Here is a 22,763-nt window from a genome sequence, read left to right as displayed (position 1 = left end):
CACAGTTTCAAGGATTATAAGAAAGTTGAAAATAGAATATCATCCTTTCCTTATAACCTGAGCTTCTGGTAAGAGAGGGGATCTGTACACATGCTTTGTTAATTAACTCTGATGCTCTTGAAGCACTGCTAACAATCCTAACACACATGATTTCTCATAATTGCCTTCCACCCCTTGCCTGTAAAGGCTTGTTATGCAGAACAGAATTATTTTGTGGGTGAATAAGATGTGTGTCATGACGTGCTGTGAGTTCCTGAGAATAGAAAGTCCTATGACTAAATTCCCCATGAACACAGCAAATTAGAGAAAATAACAAATGCTTTTATCCCTCAGCCCAGCCAAATCACTTCGTGTTTCCATTTCACTTTAGTGAGAAAGTTACTGACCTTGAAGACACTACCCCAGCAAATGTATGCCATTTTTGTTTTAAGTTCCACACCTGTGCTATCCGCTCACTGAAGTCAACCACCCGCTTCAGCTCTGCAGCTGCCTAAGGAGGACACCTCAGGTGTCTCCCTGGTGCCATGGGCTGGGATCAGGCAGACAGGCAGATACTTACTGACGGGGCCTTCTTTCAAACACAAAGCTGGAAAACTGGGCATATTTAGTGGTGGATGTAGATTTGGACCCAAGCATCTGACTTCTGTTTCCATTGCTGTTAACCAGGGGTAGCAAAGTATGGCCTACAGCCCAAATCTGGGCAGTTACCTGCTTGTAAACAAAGTTTTTTGGAGCATTGCCATGCTTACCGGTTTGCATACTGTCTGTGGCTGTTTTTGTGTTACTCCCTGATAGCTCAGTTGGTAAAGAATCCGCCTGCAATGCAGGAGACCCCAGTTTGATTCCTGGGTCAGGAAGATCCACTGGAGAAGGGATAGGCTGCCCACTCCAGTATTCTTGGGCTTCCCTTGTGGCTCAGCTGGTAAAGAATCTGCCTGCAATGCAGGAGACCTGGATTTGATCCCTGGGTTGGGAAGATCCCCTGGAGAAGGGAAAGGCTACCCACTCCAGTATTCTGGCCTGGAGAATTCCATGGACTATATAGTCAGAGTTATAAAGAGTCGGACATGACTGAGGGACTTTCAGCAGAGTTGAGTAGCTGTGAAAAAGGCCTATGGCCCATAAGCCTAGAATGGTCACTACCTGGCTCTTTGGAGAAAAAGTTTGCTGAGCTCTGTTTAACCACTGGGTTTCATTCAACACAGTCCAATAGTAAATGCTTTAGGCATGGAAAAAACAAGTGTCAGGGACCTTGCCTCCAGAATCTTTCAATTGGAAAAATGAAGTGTAACCACAGAAAAAGTTCATTAATAATACAAGAGTTGGATGATGACATGAGTCAGCAATCAACGACAGCCCAGGGCACTGATCTTATGAACCGGTGGATATCAAGGGCTCATGGGCTGGGCACCAAGCCCAGCGCTTTTCATGCATTAAAGAGTTTGCTCCTCACAAAACCCCTCTGAAATAGGTGTCATTATCCACATTAAACAGATGAAGAGCTCCAGATCCAGAAAGCCTTTATTTGCTCCTAAGGACACACAGCTGGCGAGTACTGAAGTGAGGCTTTGAACCCAGTCAGTGCGACTCCAGAACCCGTGTTCTTCATCGCCCATTGAGAGGGACAGCTGGTGAAAACCTGAGGACTTCAGTGAGGGGGGTTATTACTGGCTGGGTGGGCTGCGAAGGCGTCAAACCAGAGGTGGGGTCTGAGCAACGCCACGAAGGATGGAGAAGAGTCTGAGAAACAATTCTCCCCACATTGTACATTGGTCAAGAGCAGCTAGCCCTAGGGAGGGGGCGTGGCCAGAGGACGGGTCTTTCCTAGGACTAACTGCTCCTGGATCCATTCTGAACATCCAGTAGGTGTTTACTCGCAGCTGTCAGTCAATTGCAGACAGCCCTGTCACCACACATCAGGGGGTGGCCCCGAGCACGGTGGGTGAGCAAATGGTGCTGGCAAGAGGTGTGTGCTCAGGTGTCTGGTGGCTGCCCCCGTGCCCCGGGGAGAGTGCCTGACGCAGGTCTGTCCCAGAGCTATGGAGAGAGGTGTGGTCAGCAGCGCCCGAGTCACCCAAAGAGAGACTCGGGTCTGGTCTCAGCACCCCACACCGCAGCCCCTCCTCTGACGGCTCCCCTTCCTGCAGCTGTGTTCACGGTGGAGCTCAGCACACTGAGGGGCCTGGCAACAGCGGGCACGCAACCTAGGCTGCACCAGTCCTGGGACAAATCTCTTAAGTCACTCAGAGCTTCGGTGTCCTCATCCATAAAACGGAGAACCGATGCCAGCTTCACGGGGTTGTCATAAGATTGAATGGGCTGTGAGACGGGACCCTACGTGGAAACTCCAGGTGCACGTAGGCACTTGACAGACATCCGAGATGGAAGTTAAAGGTGAACGGCAAGCTGGCAACAAGGGGAGGAATCTGAAGTAAATGAAGACTGTCCTACTTCAGAAAGTGGTTCTTTTCTCCCAAATCAACTGAACAAGAGGGATTCCTTCCTGAGGATGTGAACCTCACAGAGTGGCCTTCTCTGGCAAAGGAGGGGACCGTTTTCCAGCAGTAGAATAAAAGTGGTGCTGCTTCTATTATAGCCAGTTGCTCCTAGTCAGCACTCTCCTCCCACAGCCTCCCACACCCACATCCCAGAGCTCTCTTGAGGGGCTGTTTGCTAACAAGAAGAGAAAGAAATCCTAGAAATTATACTATTTGCCACGAATATCTTTTTAATACATCTTCCTGCCCCTTTCCTGCCTCCTAATTCTCTGTCTCTCTCTTGTGTCTCTTGATCTCTGTCTGTCTCTGTCACACACACACACACACACACACACACACACACACACAATCTTCTTGTAATATTAGAGAAAGTCAAGTCACTCTGAGTCCTGTTCTACTCATCTGTATTTGGAAACAAGCAAGTCTCACTAGAATAAAAATCTACTCATAATTAAAACACACTCACACAGCCATTCCTTGTAATCAGGGCCCTAATCCTGTTTCTGAAATGCTCGTGGACTGCAGAAAGCTCTAGAGAGCAATGGCCAATTCCTGGTGACTGTTTGCAAGAACTTGTTTAAAGCATTTGTTAACTCAAAACTGAACTGGAACCACCCTGCCTCACGGCTGGGGCCCCCCAGCCCTGGAAACACTTTGTTCTTTCACCAGCGAAGGAGAACACACACAAGGCAGGAGGGGATGGCCTCAGCTGCCACCCTGGCCCTTCCTCCTGTCGGAGTCACTATGCCATCCAGACTGCTGTTATGTGGAATCTAGATGGAGATTGGAAAAAGAGGGCCTGGAGCAGGGTCTGGAACTGTCTAAAATCCAGAACAAGCCCTGCTGCTTGAATTACCATGCAGATTCATTTCTAGATTGCAGAATGTGCTGGCGATGTTTTTCTAAAGGGCAACCCCGGTGCTCCCAAGATGGGAAGCACCCTCCCCTCTGACATGTTTATTCCATCTTCCGGAGGAAAGGAGGGGACAGAGCTGGCTCAGCAGCCCCACAGACTGCATCCACGCCAGTTACTTCAGAGGGAGCTTGACAGTCAACCAGGCTGGAAATGAACACTTATGCCTTGGGCTGGAAGTGTCCTTCCCTTAGCAATGCCTGATGGCAAAGACCCCTGTGCATTTGACATGCCTCTTTTCTTTCCTCAATGAAGCACATCATGGTGAACAACAACCAGTGTTCAAAACAAATAAACTGAGCCATCATAGAAACAGCCCTTCCAGATAGTCTTGGGAAAGGTTGAGAAACATATTATAGTATTTAGGTAAGAAATTAAAATGCTGACTCAAATCATAATTTCAGCAAAGAACATGGTGCTTGGAAAGTTTCACAATCTCTCTGTATCCCTGAGGCACCACTTTTAAGAAGGGTGTCTTAGTTCAGATTCTTCCAGAAGCAGACCCTGAGATGAAGTTTGGAGTACAGGTTCTTTATTTGGGAGATATTCCCAGGAAGCACTGGTGGGTGTTATGGATTGAATCATACCCTGTAAAAGATTGTTGTATTCCTAACCCCTCCCCACCCAGTACCTGTGAATGTGACCTTATTTGGAAATAAGATGCTCAAGTTAAGATGAGGTCACTGGAGTGGGTTCTAACCCCATAGGTCTGTGTCCTTACAAAAAGGGAACATTTAAGTACAGAGACATACTTCCACATAGGGCAAATGCCATGTGGAGTTGGGGGCAGAAATCAGGGTGTTGCATCTGCAAGCCAAGGAATGCCCAAAATTGTGGACTCTGTGGGAGAAGGCGAGGGTGGGATGTTTCAAGAGAACAGCATTGAAACATGTATATTATCTAGGGTGAAACAGATCACCAGCCCAGGTTGGATACATGAGACAAGTGCTCGGGCCTGGTGCACTGGGAAGACCCAGAGAGATCGGGTGGAGAGGGAGGTGGGAGGGGGGACCGGGATGGGGAATACATGTAAATCCATGGCTAATTCATTTCAATGTATGACAAAAACCACTGCAACGTTGTAAAGTAATTAGCCTCCAACTAATAAAAATAAATGGAAAAAAATAAAAAATAAAAAAATAAAAAATTGCCAGCAAACCACCTGAAGCTAGGAGAGAGCATAAAACAGATTCTCCCAGAGTAGGAACCAACACCCCACTAATTCCTTGATTTTGGACTTCTAACCTCCAGAACTGTGAGAAAATCATTTCAAGCTATGGTACTTTGTTACAGCAGTCCTAGGAAATGGATATAGTACATATGTGCAGGAGTCTGGCAGGAGCAGAAAGGAACTCAATAAAGGGGGGCCTTATCAGCTAGTTACCACTCTTAACAACAGGGCTTCATGATGCTGGCAAATTCGTGGAAATAGGTGGTTCAGGGTTAGCATATGTGACAGCGAGGCTATTTGGGTCTGAATTCAGTCCCTGGCCCAGAGCTGCCCCTGCAAGGCGTTAGGCCTCCGGCCCTGCCAGCACCTCCTGCACCACCTCCTGCATGGCCAGGGGCACAGAAGGGAGCAGTTTCTGGGACCCGAGCAAGGCCTCAGGCTGAGAGGGGCAATTGGAGGCAGCTGGAAGGCAGGCTAGGCACTGAGGGGGAGGCCAATGCGGTATGAACATGCATCATCCGCTACAGAGGACATGCCAAACCTTCCCCAGGCTGTTAGGAGTTTCTGTTGCAGGGTTTAGCACCGAGGTTATCTAAGAAGGGTAAAATACTACTGACCTCTCTTTTCATTGGGACAGTCCTCCCAATCAGTGTCCCTAGTGCCCTTAATCATTCGCCTGTCCTGATTGCCATGGGGATATGAGTAGGAAATGAGAGCTGCTCAAAAGGAATGGAGCGTCTAAGTCCTTGCCTGGGCATTTACGTTCATGCTGCGGTCCTGCCTTGGATACGTTCCTCCTGTTCTTGGGGTGTCTTCCTCTCCCCTCTTTGCACTGAGTCCTACCCATTCAAATCCTGTAACCCCAAGGTGCATCTCTGTTCCTCCAGCGTAGCTTTCTGAAAACTCTTACGTTTGAACTACTTGATACTGTTCTCCATTGAACTTTTTTCAAATGATTCTGCAGGCCATTTAATAGCAGTTCTCTGAAAAAATGCATGCCACACTGGGTCAAATCAATTCATACAGTATTACACTCTGTTTCTCCCTCTCTTCCTCTTGAGGATGTGTAAGGCACATTTGTAGAGAGAAGGTTCTGACAAGTCCTGCAGTGAAATGACAAAAAAAGAAACCTTAAGTTTGTTCAAACTAGTGTTTCCAGTATGTCTCCCTTCTTGCTGTGGTACAGCATTCCTATCTTGCAGAACACAGTTTGGGAAACAATGCCTTTGTTATAAACTTCAGTGAACAAGACCTTTAGGAGTCAGCTCCTTTGGATGAGCCGCTGGCCCAGGGAGGGAGTCAGTACCGGCCTTAAGTGGGAGTGGGCTCCATGCCACAGTCCCAAGGGCCATGAATGTGAGGTCCCCCAGGCTCTTCACCCCAGAACCACTCTGAGGGTGGGGAATGAGTTTCCAGGGACAGGTGGGGCGCTACTAAGAGCCCTTCCTGAAGTAAGACATTCTGTTCCTAACACCAGATCTGGCCTATCCCAACTTCTTGTGGCAAGCAAACCTCAACTCCTACCACAAAGTTCGTAACAAATGTAAGCTATTATCTCCCAGGGGCAATATAGCTCATAGTGGGGGCCAAGCTGCCTGGGGTCAAAGCCCAGCTCTAGTTCATGACCACCGGGTCATGTGCCACTAGTTCAAGCGCCACTGGGCCTCAGCCCCCGACCTGCATCACAGGGACACCAGCAAAAGTGCCGGAGGGCTATCGGACCTAATGCACGTAAACAACACAGAAAGCAAGCTCCTCTCAACAGGTGTGGACTGTCACTGCAGCTCACATCACTTCACCAGACCAGCCAGATACCTCTATCACGTCTTGAAACAGTTCTCTGAGCATAGCAACTGGGACTCATCATTGTGCAGTAGTTGACGTGTAATAGTGTTTTCTCAGAAAATATATTCAGGATGAGTTAAAGGATGGCTATGCTCTGTATTTTGTTTCTACTTCTGACATTATTTCCAACAACGAAATGTTTTGTTATAACATACCCTCTTCACTAATAGGAAGATAACTTGATTTTCTCTCATTGTAGTCTTTTCTCTCCAGCTAGAGAGGACCCGTCATGACCAGATGGCTGCCAGGGCCTTTGATCAGAGGGTCACTGTCCTGTGGTCTCCATGGCCCTGGGCAGTCACAGCAGAGATGTTTAAGATGGCATTGATTTATCTGTCTCTCTTGGTTATGAATGGGGTGCCAAGCAGGGATGTTCTATACCCAAGTAGAACCGCATCACAGAAAGCTCTTAAAAGGAAATTCTTCCAAGTCCAAAGGGTCAATCTTGCTCATCCTAGGAAGGTCATCCGTTGGTAAACAACTGATAAGAAGATCTGGACACATCTCTCCTTTAAGAAAGTTAAATGTGTCTGTCTACACTATGAAAGGGCTTCCACAGTGGCTCAGCAATACAGAATCTGCCAAAAATGCAGGAGATGCAGGTTGGATCCCTGGGTCAGGAAGATCCCCTGGAGGCAGGCATGGCCACCCACTACAGTATTCTTGCCTGGAGAATCCTACGGACACAGGAACCTGGTGGGCTTCAGTCCACTGGGTTGCAGAGAGTCAGACATAACTGAAGCTACTTATCATGCACACACGTATGCTATGAAAATCCACTAAGTGAAAATTCACACTCATGAAAACAGTTGAATTAGAAAATGAATTCTTCTATTACTAAATGATTCGGTAACACTCTCCTAAGTAAGTGTTGTTATAATATTCTCTTCCACCAAACTTTCAAAGAGACTCCAGTGGAGGGAAGGTCCTTTTGTATGTGGTTAATATTTATTTTTTTTTTTTTTCTTTTAAAAAGCAGTTTTGTTGAGGCATCATTTACATATATTAGGCATTTTCTGAACCTAGATATGGTAATAGTATAAGGAATTTGGATCTCTTGTTTGTTCATTAAACTTTTATTTTATATAGACAAAAAGTACTTTCCCTCCACTCAAGCTTCTACACACCAAGCTCCCACTGTTCTTAAGATTTCTGCCCGTTAAAGCTGCAGGCCCTCACCTGCCCACCTGCAGGCAGCAGGCTGAGGGAGGGCCTTGCTTTATAGCACCTGCTCTTCTGTAGCCCCTGAGAGAAGATCAAGTCAGCACTCCTCCCAGAATCCTGTCAGGAGCAAGACAGACAGAGGACAGGCAGAAAGAAAGCTAAACACACACGCATACAAACAAATAGAGCCAGGGTGCTTCTTGTCTCTTGGACCGCCATTTCTTCTCTGGCAAAATACAAAAGTAGAACTTAAAGGTATCTATCTTTTTCAGCTCAAATATTCTGTGATTCTGTCATATCAGGGAAGCCCCACTTAGATCACAGAAAATCTTTCCAGAGAGGCTCTGTTCTTACCACTGAAAGTAAAATTCACTGACAGCATTCCCCATACCCACCCCAGCAAATCATGATATTACCAAAGCCACTTTTGATTACAAAATAGTTACACTATATGAAAGGTGCATTCCTGATGATTTTCCAAAATTCTAGTTAATTTCTCACAGGAATAAATGCAAAATTAGAGCCACATTATTGTAAATAGTGCATATAAATTGAGACCTTCTTTGTTAATTTTTTTGTATTGCATTATTTTGCATTTGTATAATTCAAAATCCCATTAAATGTGATTTTTATATTCCCTTGGAAAGGATTTTTTAAAGACCTTCAGAGAAAAGGAATGAAGGTGATGGAAGAGAAAGGTCAAGTCCATGGTCATACCTGATGGAGAAAGACTGTGGGTTTGAAGGAATTCTATGGGGAAGGCATCCAGGACGATAGAGGACTCATTACAGGGACAGCACCTAGGCCCATTGAGAGGACTCCCTAGAGAGGGCCAAGCAACGCAATATCGTCTTCCTTGGGTAATCATTCTGCACTGAATCTGAGATGATTAACCAATTTGGAGGTTAGATGCCTTTTTTTTTTTTTTTAATTGAAGTTACTCCAGGCTTGCATGCTGCTATGAAATATTCAACCCCAAATTGAAAAATTCCTAAACAGCCAAATCCTCTCTTTATCCCTCGGCACAGAGGAGCCATTTTGTGCTCTTAAAAATGGCTGACAGGAATTTTCTGAGGAAGCTATGGTCAGAAACCAAACCAGAAATTAGATTGGCTTCAAATCTGAGGCTTTGTGTTTAGAGCCATAGCTAGAAACTGATGTGTTTTTTTTCCTAATGAAAAAAATCAAGAAATTGTCATGAAGATCAAAAACTGCTCTCCAAGCCTTCCCTTTTACATCCTCCCCCCAGGCGACTTTGGATTGCAAGAGTTCGTGATTATAACTTAATTCACAATCCGTTTTTGGTTTCCAAGCAGCTCCCTCTCCAAGATGAAATTACAAAGCCTTGAAAATTAGAGGCACCCTTCTGCTCACCCCAAAGAGCTATTCCTGATGAGATGCTGTGTTGAAATGGAAGGAATTTACTTTACAGCAGCCTCCCTTGTGGAATTCTGGATAGGAACATTTAACAATACAGCATTTGCAATGGGCAGGTGAGAGCTGACCAAGTTTTTAAAGGGGATTTCACAGGCCAGGTCAGCAGGGAGATGGATGGCTGAGCTGCGGTAGATACAATTATTTGACTTTCTGAGCTGTTCTTTTGAAGCCTCTACACTTAATAGAAAGAAATAGAAAAATCCTCTTTGCCAACCTTTTGTAGCTCAATCTTTATTGTTCCCACCGAAATCCAAAGAAAATAGACAAGATTCATTTTGTCCGTAAAGCATTTGTGTATTTTATGTAGGTCTGGGTTTTGAAGTGTTGATAGTGAAGTAGAAGAAAAGACAAAGTTTCCTCTCTAATCTGAAGAAATCAAAGGGAGAATTTCTGAAACTCTAAAGCCTAACTTAGAAGTCCTGGGTGGTATCTCCTGATATATGCCTCTTTTGCTATTAAACTCAGCATGGAAATTAGCACAGGCTCACAAAATGACAGAAATTAGACTAAACCATAAAGAAGCAAGCCTGTAGGGAAATTAAGACTTTTTCACAAAACCTGAAAACATGACCTACAGAACTAGGGAAGCTTTCTCTTAAAGAAAGAAAGCTCTTCTTTCTTTTCAGCATCCATCTCTCAAAGACTGGTCTGGTTAATGGGCTGGTTGGGCCAACCATCTACAGGATTGTTTGTAGATGAGAAGTGCTTCGTAAATACTCACTCATCGATAAGTCAATTGGTTTACCAAACAATTTGTTTTAAGTGAAAGATTTTGTTTTCATTTTAAGTTAAAAATTTCTTGATTTTTTTATTCCTGGTATCAATACCACAATTTATGGGACAACATACCTGATATACTGAAAAGAAAAAGACAAAGCTACAACAGATAAAAGACCTCAGGAATGTACATCTAATTGACACTACATTGCATTAATCAATAGCTGCACTTTTTGCAAACTGTGGCTATGACAGTCCTGAACAAGAAGGGTTTCCTGTTTAAGCTGCAGTAACTTTTCTGACTATGGATCATCGTTCCTCCTGTGGCAGATTTTTACAGCCCCTTCAGTGCGTTTTGGAGGACTGCCTCAAAGTAATCTGCAGCTTTCATGATGACCCCTCACTCTTTCCTGCTAAGAACTTTAGCCCTTTTCTGCTGAGTTGTTGGAACCTTCTGATACCACATCCAGCCCTCCACTACCAGATCTATGACCACCAACATAGGGACTTGAGCTCCTTCCACCAAAACTGTCCCACTTCATAGGCCCATAATTTGATTGCTGTTATTCACTATAATTTCCAAATCATTATAGTATCCCCACTACCATAGTTACCACTCTGAAAATATCCTCCTTCGTTGTAACCATTATATCCTGCTACCATCAGCATTTCTGTTACCTTGGTTTCCATATTCTGGCCCACCACCACAATAGCCTTCTCTAATGCAAGAACCAGGAGCATCGTGATAGTTGCCACCATCACCTCCAAATTTACTATATCCACTATCATCTCCTGCTACCACCACCTCTATGACTATAGCCTCCTCTTCCATCAAAGTTTCCACCATGGCCAAAGTTTCCTCCCTAGCGCATAACATTGCCACAAAAGTAGTCTTTCAAATTATATTCTTCTGCATCTTTAATGCCACAATAGAAATCTTCTTCACTGTTAAATGGAAGCTTCCCTGGTGGTTCAGATGGTAGAGAATCTGCCTGCAATGTGGGAGACCCAGGTTCTATCACTGGGTCGGGAAGATCCCCTGGAGAAGAGTATGGCAACCCACTCCAGTATCCCTGCCTAGAGAATCCCATGGACAGAGGAGCCTGGTGGACTGCAGTCCGTGGGGTCGCAAAGAGTCAGACACGACTGAGTGACTAACACTCTCCTTCACTTTCTTTAGGAAGAGCTCCCTTTGACTTCACTACACACCCATCAGCCTTGTGTGGTCCAACACACATCGCTCCATCCACCTCTCGTGACTACAAAAATAAGCCACAAAACTAAAGACCCTGGGACATTTTGTTTGGAGGTCTCTCATGACCACACAGTCTATGAGTGTGCCCCATTTCTTAAAGTGTTCTATTAAACTATCATCTGTAGTTTCAACACTCAGACCACCAAACAACAGTTTTTTCAACTGCTCTGGTTCCTTTGGATCAAAGCAGTGGCACAAAGACACATAAAATTCTGAGTATTTTAGCAAGAATGGCAGATTGTGCTTTAAAGCAGCAAACTTTTTTTTAAAAAATCATATTTTCAACTAAGTACTTCAAAGAAAACACAGGGCAGAGAATTAAATTCTTGTCACCTTAGAAAGGTCTGTAAGGCCTAAAAATGCGCCGGCAGAAATTTCAGCAAAAATGAGGCCATTTGTAGCATTTTCTGCTGGGCACCGCCTCCCTCTCCCTTCCAATCCCATGCTCGCTTTCCCAACTGTGAAGTGAGGAGGCCATTGAAGGCCATTGTGCTAACCAGATGGTCTGAATAACCAGATATTGAAAATAACTATCACCCATAAAAACAACAATAACAAAAAACTATCAGTCTGGCAATACCTACTCTCTACAGCCCAAATAGGTTACTAAGAGCCACTTTATTGAATTGCTTATCGATCTATTTTGAGGGCAGAGAGAAAGAAAAGCATCAAATGTATTTTGACTATTTTAGTCAAGATTCACAGGATGACCACTGTGGGAAGAACTGGTGAGAACTGGGGAACTGGTGGCATTTTCTGCGGGCTGGTATGTGTTCCTGAAACTGTGTGCGGGGCCTCCGCTCTAACTCACCATGGGGAACATTTGTGTTGGAGTTTTAACTATGAGTTCTGAGAACAGTTTTCCACCTCACTTTGTCACCTTAATGCTGCTGATAATGTCAACAGTGAGTCCAGGAGGTCCTCGCATATCTGGACTTGATTATAAGAGGAAGACAGTGTTTCCACAGGCGGGGGCAGGGTAGGGTCAGCATTCTAGGCAGAGGGATCTGAGGGGAACGTGGAAAGAAGGAGAGCGGCCTTGGGAAAAGGGAGAGTTATGAGAGGAGTTCTTAGGGCAACTGAGTGACCTGAGAAGTCTCTGTATCAACATGGATAGACCCGAGATTGTCATGCTGAGTGAAGTAAGTCAGACAGAGGAGATACATTGCATGACATTTCTTATATATGGAATCTAAAAAAAATGATACAAATGAATTTATTTACAAAACAGAAACAGATTCACAGAGAACAAACTTATGGTTGCAGGGCTGGGAGGAGGAGGATGCGGGGAGGGGATACTTAGGGAGTTTGGGATGGACATGTGCACACTGCTGTGTTTAAGGCGGATAATCAGCAAAGACCTACTGTATAATACAAGAAACTCTGCTCAATGTTATGTGGCAGCCTGGATGGGAGGGCAGTTTGGGGGAGAATGGATACATGTATATGTATGGCTGAGTCCCTTCACTGTTCACCTGAAATTGTCACGACTTTGACAATCAACTATACTCCAAGTAAAATAAAAAGTTTGAAGGAGAGAGAGAAAGAAAAGGGTCTCTATAAAGGAGTCGCTCACACCTCTCCATAATCCTAGAGATTCTAGTTTGGACAGAAGTTGTCTTAACTCCCTTCTGCCACAGAATGCCTGGAATGGGTTCAGCGACATCTCAGCTCCGCCATTCTCCTGCCTAGATTGCCAGCTCTAAGCTCAAGCAGTGTTTGCCCTTCTTTCTACAGAGCTGTCCTGCTGCCACCAGCTTCCTCTTAAATGCTCAGAAAACCACTCACTGGTGCACATGGAGAGACATACCAGCAGATGCAAGACACGCTCATTTGCATGCAGGCAAGCACACACTTAAACCAAGCATGCCAGTGAACTCACATGCTGGGACACACCAGAGCTTGTGCACGGGCACACAGCCCCCCACACACCTTCACACGTGCACTGGAGCACACACACTTTACCCCCAGCAGAGCACGCAGGCACATGCGTGTGCCGCACCCACACTGAGCCGGCCCCATGCTGGGGTCCCCTGGCTCGCTTGATTCTCCTGGCTTCTCCGGCCAGTCTGCCTCCCAGGGCCACAGACTGCAATCTCCACCTCCACCCCACCAGGCTATCTTTCCTACTCTTCTCCCTATAATAGCTACTCACTCCAAGTCTCCCAGCCTATAAGATGAAAAAGCAGTTCTAACTCAGGGCTGACGTTCACATTATGGTTTAGAATCAGAACAACATTACACGGTGGGGGACCGGTGAAATGTAGGAACCACACAACTGACTTTCTAGTGCCTACAGCAGTACAGAGAAGTGGGGACTTGTTTGATCTTATGTGGTGGTGCTGGTTCTAAGCCATTCTCCCCAGCTCCAGGGTTTGGTGAAAGCCACGCACCGGTAACCAGCACCCCTACAGACACCCGGAGAACCCCCCGGAGACTTCTCTTTTCCCAGTCTTCCTGCGGGGCAGCTTGGGGATCAGCCCCACTAAGATTCACTGATGTTCAGAATCTGGCAATTTAATGCTTCTGCTCTGAACATCAGATTTCTTATCTGTTTGCTTTCCCCAGCCAGCAGCAAAAGGCTTTGCACTTTCAGAGCTCAGCCCAGGCAGATGTAAGTGGACTCAAGGCTAAAATCTGACATAAATAATTAATCATTGATTGTAGACATTTGTTATTTAAAGATAATTCTCCCACTCCTTTAGGATTTATATTAAAAAAACCAATTCTCAACTCAAAGTCTATGTGTAATATTAATAGTACACTATTCTTTTAGAAAAAGTCACCCCACAAAATCTTACACATTTAATGAAGATACATTGTTACCAAATAGATCGATTAAAGGCTATTATTTAGGGTCAAATCTTCTCAAATACAATTTAATTTATATTTTTATCTCCACCTATGCATAATGTGGTAGGGGCAAGGAGGGGTGCCTGCATACACAGAAGCTGGTTGAATTGCAAACTGAGGTTGGTCCCTCTCGAGAAATGCTCCCAAATATGTGTATTTATTAAGAGGAAAACAGAAAAGATGGATTTTACCATTTGGGGTGAACATGAGTTCAGAATTATAGTAATAGGCCAGAGGAAAACACAATCCTATATTAACAACCAAATATTTTATACTCAGGAAAAAATATATTAATGAGGACACTCGGTATCAAAACAGTTATTTCTTACTTCAGAAATTTAAAGGAAAATCACAATACATGCTTACTAAGGGGAATACCTTCAAAAGTCTGCTTCAGAATTCAGTCATCGCATGAATAATATTGCAAGTTGACAAAAAGCCTGGTGGAGAGGCTGCAAAGAACATTCGAGAGCACACACCTTGAACAAGGGATCAGAAAAATTGTGTTTGGGGCCTGGTTCTACTCAGGCAAGTGACTAAACCTCTGATCCTCATTTCTCTTTCTATAGAGAGAGAATCTCACTACTTTTTCGGCCGCCTTGCCGTAGGAGAGTTGCGAGTGAAGGTATTGGAAAGCATTTTGTAGATATAAAAGTGTAACTGCTCAAAGAGAACGTTGGTCTGGACCAGCGAGGATCCTGCCTGTCTTTGTTCAAATGCTTTCTATTTATTTTTCTCCCCTTGAGCCTGAAAATTAGTTGCTGAGTATCACAAATCTTAACCAGCAAGCAAAGCGGACAGTGGAAGCTTCTAACATTTCCACCATTGCAATTTGACTGCTTCAGACAGCAATTTGCTTTCTCTTCAAGTCAGTTCTCACCAACAAAGTCCTTGTGCGGCCATAAATCTGCGGCCGATGCACAAGGGTAAGGAACAAGCCAGAAAATGTTGGACTCTCCTTGAATTTTTCACAGTGGGAGCTTCCGCTTAGAGAGTTAAAAATATTGTGATAAGGTAGAAGTCTGCATTCTTTTTAAAAAGTGTTTATTTGTTTATTGGAGCTTCAGGGAAGAGTAAGATTTAGGTTCCTAATTCTATGAGGCAAAACCAGTGAGATGGTAGGCAACTTAAATATTCTTTTTAAAATTATGGTAATTTTACAAGACCATGCAATTTATTTTGTAGCTGAAAGGGGTGTTCAGCTCTCTTCTCATCTTACAGATGCAAAAACTAAAGACATTTCTGCCCAAGTTTATGCTGCAATTTAGTAACAGAGGAAGAAAAAGAAAGCATGTTAGTACCAGGGTTTCCACTTTCTTCTACCAGAAAAATTCTATCCTTTCTATTTTGTAGGTAGGGAAACTGAGCCACACATCATAATGATTACTGCTTTTGCAGCACTTCTGTATACAGGCACTTCTAAGTAGTATTTCCACCCTACACTGCGCTGCATGAGGTAAGACATCGCTACCGCCATCTCGTAGAAGAAGAACGGGGATCTGACGGTAAGCACCAGGCCACAGTGAAAGGATGGTGAGGAACCAGGACTTACATCCAGATCTTTTTGGTTCCATGGCCTACTCTGTCCCTCCACCCTATTGCCTGCTCCAGAAAAGATAAGAAACACTTGCAGATGGTCAGTTAGGGAAAAAACTCTCTTTCTTTGATGGAAAAACTGTTTAGACTTCAATAGAAGTCTAAGGTATCCTGGGAAATGTTTTTTTACTTTAACCTATTCTTTTAATTATCAACCCTAGAGAAATTAGCCCAAGGAAGAAAGTCAGAAAAAAAATTTTTAAGCTATATATGTTAAGATTTTCTTTCAGGATTAGCTATAATAAGAAAAATTAGAAATAGCCCAAATGTCCGACAATAAATAAGAAAATATGATGCATAAACTATGGAAGTTTACATAGCAATTAAAAATAATCGTGAAAGCTAAGCATAAAAAAGATACTCAGAACAAAATATTAAGGAAAAAAAGCACATGAAATTGTTTTTGTAATAACAACTGTAATAAGCTCCAATACTTTGGCCACTTGATGCAAAGAGCCGACTTCAGGGTCGGAAAAGACCCTGATGCTGGGAAAGATTGAAGGCAGGAGGAGAAGGGGATGACAGAGGATGAGATGGTTGGATGGCATCACCGACTCAATGGACATGAGTTTGAGCAAGCTCCAGGAGATGGTGAAGGACAGGGAGGCCTGGCGTGCTGCAGTCCATGGGGTTGCAGAGAGTCAGACACAACTTAGCAACTGAACAACAAATAATAGCTATATAAAGATACGTAGACACTTGGGAAGATACTGGAATGGAATATTTTTCAAATTTATAACTTCCTCTGATTTTATGATATATTTTTGTAAAATATCTCAAATGGAGAGAAAAAATGATAGCTAGTTGAGATATTTACTTAGTAACTGAGACCATATTGGGCTATAATGATTAGATATCCTGCTTTTTCTTTCTTTCTATATTTTGAAACAGATAATTGAATAATGTGATTTATGCTTTAATCCACAAATTTTTATTTTTCTCCTTGTTGCCTTTCATTAATTTATTAGTCCATTAGTTAATCTCCAACAGTGGTAGCCTTCTTTATTTTCTGCTTTTCCTTAATCAGAAATTTTTTCAAGTCAGAAAAATGAATATTTTTCTTTGTCTGCTTTTCAAGATATAATATTAGTTGAATCATGTGAAATTATCATTTTTTTAGGTCTCAAATGAATATTGAAAATTTCTTATGGTCCAATCAGAAACTTTTAACGATGGTAGAATTTTATCTTAGACCATCCTTATAAATCATTTTAATCAGTCTGTTTATTCAAACTGCCTTGTTCCCTCCACCAGTTTAATTTTTAAAGTACTTTGTTTTACACTAAGTTCTCTAGAAGAAAGGTCTACATAATGCCCCTCCATGCACCATTAAAGTGAATTTAATCACACAGAAAAGTCTAGATTTCATTCATTCACCCACCCTTTTAATTTACTCAACAAATATTTACTGTGTGTGATCTCTGCTTCAAACACTGTGCTAAGTGCTTGGATATATCTCTCTCTGAGCAAGATTAAAGCATATTTTCCCTCAGAAAACATAGATTGTGTTTTAGACTGGAAGGAGTAGTTGTGTATGTGCAGTGACTAAAAGATCATTTTGTTTCAATTAACAGATCAAATGACTAGTTTGATTATTTTTTAACCAAATGGACTTTATGTTTTGTCAAATTGGTAAAATCTACAGTCACTTTAGTGTTGAAAAGAACTAACCTTGACCCAAGCAGAGGAGAAATTTATTTCGAAGTATTGCTGCTATTTATTTAATCAGTTAGCTGTGAGTGAAAGTCGCTCAGTCTTGTCCAACTGTTTGCGACCCTGTGGATATGCAGTCCGTGGAATTCTCCAGGCCAGAACACTGGAGTGGGTAGCCTTTCCCTTCTCCAGGGGATCTTCCCAACCCAGGGGTTGAACCCAGGTCTCCGGCATTGCAGGCAGACTCTACCAGCTGAGCCAGCAGGGAAACCCCCATGGGTGAATAAGGCTCAGGAGAAAAAGGGTTACAGAGTGTGTTTGGACAACTCTAAAGCAAGACAGTTCCCTCATGGTGCCTGAATTCTTTGAAATAAACAGAAAACACCACACTCAGGGATTCCTGAAAATAAAAGTGCATATCCAATTAAAAAAAATAAACTTTTTAAAGACAAAGGCAAAAATAAAATGATTTTTTAAAAAAGATTCAGCAGTGGTTATTCATCTAAGCAACAGTTTCGCGGCTCTTTTTCTGGGGAATGTTTTGTAGCAGTAGATGTGTAAATAGGCTAGCAAATCTGAGAAAGGCCATGGTAGAAAATGAAGCAGATCGTGTGGATAAGCAGAGCCAGATGAGCAGAAATCAAAATAAACCACTGGTGAAAGTGCCATCCATGAAAAACTTCCTGGCATCCTGGCGTCACTCAAAAGTTTCCCTCAAGCACAGCCCCAAGCAGCTTAAGCAAAGGTCTGATTGCAAAGAGTGTTCAGTTAAATACCCTGGTCACTGTGCATCCACACCAACCATTTGGCTGAAATTCTGGCTGGCCACCCTGACCAGTGATGACCAGGCAAACTGTGTTCTAATTTGCTCCTCCTAACTACTTCTATATATTAGCCATATTTTCACTTTGAGGGAATATCCCCTAGAGAATAAGTGTCTCTGAAAAATAAAAATGGTTGCTGTAATGCTCATCCTATGATCCAGCGAAGGTTTGACACTTGTTCATAGTTGGGCCTACCACTGGCAGGGATCACCAATGTGTTCCTAAGCTGTTACAGGTATGCTCAAAAACCAAAAGAAGGGTGAACTGGATCTCAACGGATGGAGAAAATGTCCAGTGCTGCTCTACAACACAATCAAAAGCAGATCAAGAATCCTAACCATGGGTTTCCATTTCCTGTCACTGGGAGGCGAAAACAAGAAAACAGTCCAGGGTGTGATAGTAATAAAAATTAATACAACTTTTATGTATTGACTGATTAGTAAGTATCAGGCATGCAACATTTACTTCTCGTTTGCACAACTCTGCAATGAAGGTTATTCTTCCTTTAAAGGTGGGAAAACTGAGGCCCAGAGAGGTTAAGTAACTTGCCTAAGGTTGTATGGCTGAAAAACTGGCAGCACTGTGGTTGGCCTGACTCTTCCCACAACGCCATTTCCCGAGACTCTGTGTCAATGCTGCATGGACTATGGTAGGGTAGTGACCACCTTGGTGTTGAAGGCACTGATGAGCTGAGGTCTCTGCAGACAAAACTCTGCCCACACCATTAGGCACTCCATCTTAATCTCTTTCAGCTTCAAGTGACTGTCTTAGCAGATTCACCCAGGAAGACTTCCTCAGGTAGACAGACTGGGGCACTATTTGCTGTGATCTTAATGATCTGGGCAATTGCAAGAAAACAAATGGAAAAGTCTTAGTAAAAAGAAGAAGCCTTAAAAGGGCTTGGGGAGTAAGTAACTTAATTGAGCGAGAAATGAAGGAAGACCGCAACTCAAATTTCATCAGCAGCCTTTCCTCCAAAGGAAATCATAAAGCATGTCTTCTCAGCCAGCATGGGTGCTTTTTGTGGCCCTTGGTGTTAAAGGCCTCTCTAAGCCTCCCTCACCCTTCCCTCAATGAGGCTAGGAGCCTCATCTAAAAACAGCTGAAATTTCAATCTCCAAGCTGGCAAAGCAAGTGACTTTGAAAGGCGAAGCTAAAGCTTTTTCTTCCTGTACACTGCTTGTGGAAATGGGCATGGCCCCCGTCTTGTCTCCTGGGTGGGGTTTTGTTTACCACTCCTGGCAGCCACTGCCACTCAAGCAGCTTTTCTTTTCTAATGCTATTGCCCCTGCCTTAGCTCCGAGGCTCAGAACTTCAGGTGGTGAAACCATCTCCAGGGCCTGAGTCTACTGCTGTCATCTGTTCCCTCTGAAGTCACTGAATTCACAGGCTGCTCTGGCGTCATGGGTCCTCCCGCGCCCTGCACACAAGGACGGGCTGCTCTGGGCTCGCCCTGGTGTCCTACCCCACAGCAGCACGTGACCCGTACCCAGCAAGGCCTTTTCTGAGAAGACGCTGTGTGGTACAGAAAACCCCGTGATTACTTGGTCCTCGAGCCCCCAAGGCCCTGGGCCAAGGCGGGGCCATGTTCTCTGGTGGGAACGGAAGTGCCAGGGTTCTCCTGCCCTCCCACCACTGCTGCCAAACACCGTCCCTCGCTGAGGTGAGCTGTAAAGTGGAGAAACGGCCTTGGCTTTTGACCACTCTCCCAGTTCTTTAGATTCAAATACAGCTTGTCCCATTTCTTGTAAAAATGCCGAGATGTCAAACCCCAGACAGAATCCATTTCATCTGCTTCTCACTTATCATTATTATTATTATCTGAGCTAGAAAACACAGCGGGAATGAAAGGATTGTAGAAAAGCTAGTCTCCGGGGACTGAAATGAAGTGAGGAGTAAGTTCTCTTGTCGGTTGGTTGTTCCTTGTGGTCGTGACCTAACAAGTCACATCCTCTCATCTGTCCCCTACGTTCTGTCAGCATCTCTGGCTTTTGGGCCTGAGACAGAGAGCTGCCTAAGGCAAGGGGCAGTGGGTGAGTCACGGAGCCCGGGGTGGGTGTGTCACCAAGCGGCCCTCGGCTGTGGGGTGCGGAGGCAGCCATGTCAGAGCTGAGAGGAGACGTGGGCCTTGAAGAAGGCCGCTTCCCTCCTTCATTAACCCCGTCGGTGCCTGGCCTATGGAGGTGCTTCGAGTAAGCCACGGTCATGACCCTCTCTGCCCAACAGCACATGAAACACTCTTTGGTGGCGAAGCAGGAAGGTGGGCGAGTGACGGAGCCAGCAAGGTAGTAAAAGAATACACAAAGACTCGGGAAATGCTTCAGCACAAAACGTGGCCCGGCTGACGTTTTCTGGCTCCTTCCAGCTTCTGTTAAGTTCTCCCTCTCCTCTTGTCCACTCAAGTCCTGCCTCAGTTCCCCCTCACCCTTCCCCATCGCAGACTTTTCTCTCTCCTTTTATCACTGGAAAAATCCATACTTCACACAGGTCTGTTTTCAAGCTGCTGACTCGAAGCTAATTTCCAACTTGGTCATAATGAAGCAGATGTCTCTATAGAAACAGACCCTTCCCTGTTCAGCTGCCCATTGCTTTGGGGAGGGCAAGATTTAAAGGAGACACTGGCTCTCCTCCACGTCTCTACTGTCTCCCTCCACCCCACACACATATGTACAAAGGGCTTCCAAAAGTTCATTTCCATCGATACATCAGCCTTACCTGTAATTGGGAACTGTGCCTGCAGGATGGCCGCAATAACAAGTGCTGTCCACTTCATCTTGTCCTTCCCCAGGATGGTGCCAGAAGGCAGAGGCTGGGGCAGCTGTGGCTGGATGAAGAAGAGAAAAGGAGTCTGCTGGCTTTGTTCTGCTGCCGCCGCCTCAGGAAGTGGAGGACGACGGCCTTTGAGAAGGCACCTGCCAACCGGGCAAGAAACTCACACTCCCCCTTTCGGTTCACAGGCAGGAAGCTCTGGAGGTTTGAGGGTTTGGGGTGTGTGTATGCATGTGTGTGCATGTGTGTGTGTGTGTGTGTGCCTGTGTCTGAATTTTCGCTTTTTTTGGGTCTCCTTTAACCATTGTTTTATTTTCCTTCTTTCTAATTTTTGTCTGAGTGATAGTTGCTCAGTCATGCCTGGCTCTTTGTAACCCCATGGACTGTAGCCTACCATGCTCCTCTGTCCATGGAATTCTCCAGGCAAGAATACTGGAGTGGGTTGCCATTTCCTTCTTTTTGTCTAATTTTTCTCTAATTCTTTTTGTCTAATTTTTATCTAATTCCTATCTTGATTGGTGTAGTCAGCCCCTAAGCAAATACAAGTTACCAGCGCATTTAAGAATGTTCGCTGCTCCCCTAGATTCATGTGTTTTATGGTGGTTGGTGAGACAACAGAGCTCTAGGTTCAGAGTCGGGTAAAATGTGGAGATGGAATACTCGGATCTCAGTGCCACCTCTGCTATCTGCTTCCTGTGCGGCCTTGAGTAAGTCACGCAACATCTCCAGACCTCAGCGTCCCTGCCTATGAAGCAAATTGCTGAGGATGCAGATCTGAACTTGGCTGGAATTTGGACCGTAGAAAACAGAAGAATTCACATAATACTTCAAACACGTTTGTTATTTGACACCATTTAAACATTGAACCAACTTACAATAATAAAAACGATTCATACTGATAAATAAACTTAATAGAAAGTGTAAGATATATGTGAAACAAACTTTCAAACATTACTAAAGAATACAGAAAGGACTTGGGTAAATGGAAAGATGTATCTTGGTCTTTGATAGAAAGCTTCCTTTTAAGAAGCCCACGATTCTCTATAAATTAATCAACCCATACTTCTACAAACACCAACAAAAGTTTTAGCACAAAATAACCTTGGTTGAAAGTTTGCATGAAAAATTAATGTACAAAAAATAGTGAAGACTCAAAAAAAACACAAGCAATCAAAGAAAAAAATAGGTAAATTGGACTCCACCAAAATTTAAAACTTTTGTGCATAAAGGACACTATCAGTAAAGACAATCCACAGAAAAAAATAGTTGTAAATCAAATATTGATAAAGGTATAGTATTCAGAATATATAAATCACTCCTACAACTCAACTAGAAAAAAAAGTAAAAATCTGCCAAAGATCGGAATAGATATTTCTCTAACAAGCACATGAAAAGATGCTCAATATCTTTGGTCACTAGGAAAATGAAAATCAAAATTACAGTGAACTATTACTTCGCACACACTAGGATGGCTAAAATTTAAAAACACAAAGTGTTGGTAAGGATGTTAAGAAATTGGAACTCTTGTACATTAATGGTGGAAACATGGGAAATTTCCCTATGGAAAATGTGTGACATTTCCTCAAAAATTTAAATAGAATTATCACACAACCCAGCAATTCTACTCATAGGCATATACTCAGGAGAATTGAAAACATGTGCACATTAAAACTTTTACGTGAATGTTTATAACAGCATTATTCATAATAGCCCCAAACTGGAAACAACCCCTATGTCCATGAACTGAGGATAGATAAACAAATCATATATCTGAACAATAAAATATTATACTTGCAATCTGGTTGAAACTTGAAAACAGTATGCTAAACAAAACAAGCCAAACACAAAAAGACCAAATATTATATGATCGCATTTATACAAAATATCTATAATAAGCCATAGAGACAGAAAGTAGATCAGTAGTTTTCAGAGGACAAGGAAAGGGGGAAATTGGGACTAATTCTTAATAGGTATGAAGTTTCTTTTGAGAATGATCAAAATGTTCTAGAACTAGATTGTTGTGATGATGTATGACACAGTGAATATACTAAAAATCACTGAGCTGTAC

General features: G+C 43.6%; 1 protein-coding gene across 1 annotated transcript in view; it reads right to left on the bottom strand.

Moving 5' to 3' along the window:
* The window catches only part of CD247 (CD247 molecule), an 85,902-nt gene extending 65,067 nt beyond the window's left edge, over nt 1–20,835 (bottom strand). The window contains exon 1 of the mRNA XM_070462746.1: nt 20,642–20,835. Within this exon, the coding sequence (XP_070318847.1) occupies nt 20,642–20,699 (58 nt within the window). The 5' untranslated portion in view covers nt 20,700–20,835. The remainder of the gene's footprint in view (nt 1–20,641) is intronic.
* Nucleotides 20,836–22,763: the final 1,928 nt, after the last annotated feature.

Source organism: Odocoileus virginianus, unplaced genomic scaffold, assembly GCF_023699985.2.
Source record: "Odocoileus virginianus isolate 20LAN1187 ecotype Illinois unplaced genomic scaffold, Ovbor_1.2 Unplaced_Scaffold_12, whole genome shotgun sequence".
In the NCBI taxonomy this organism is placed as follows: domain Eukaryota; kingdom Metazoa; phylum Chordata; class Mammalia; order Artiodactyla; family Cervidae; genus Odocoileus; species Odocoileus virginianus.
The sequence above is the reverse complement of the archived record's forward strand: the minus strand, read 5'-3'. Positions and strand labels throughout refer to the sequence as shown.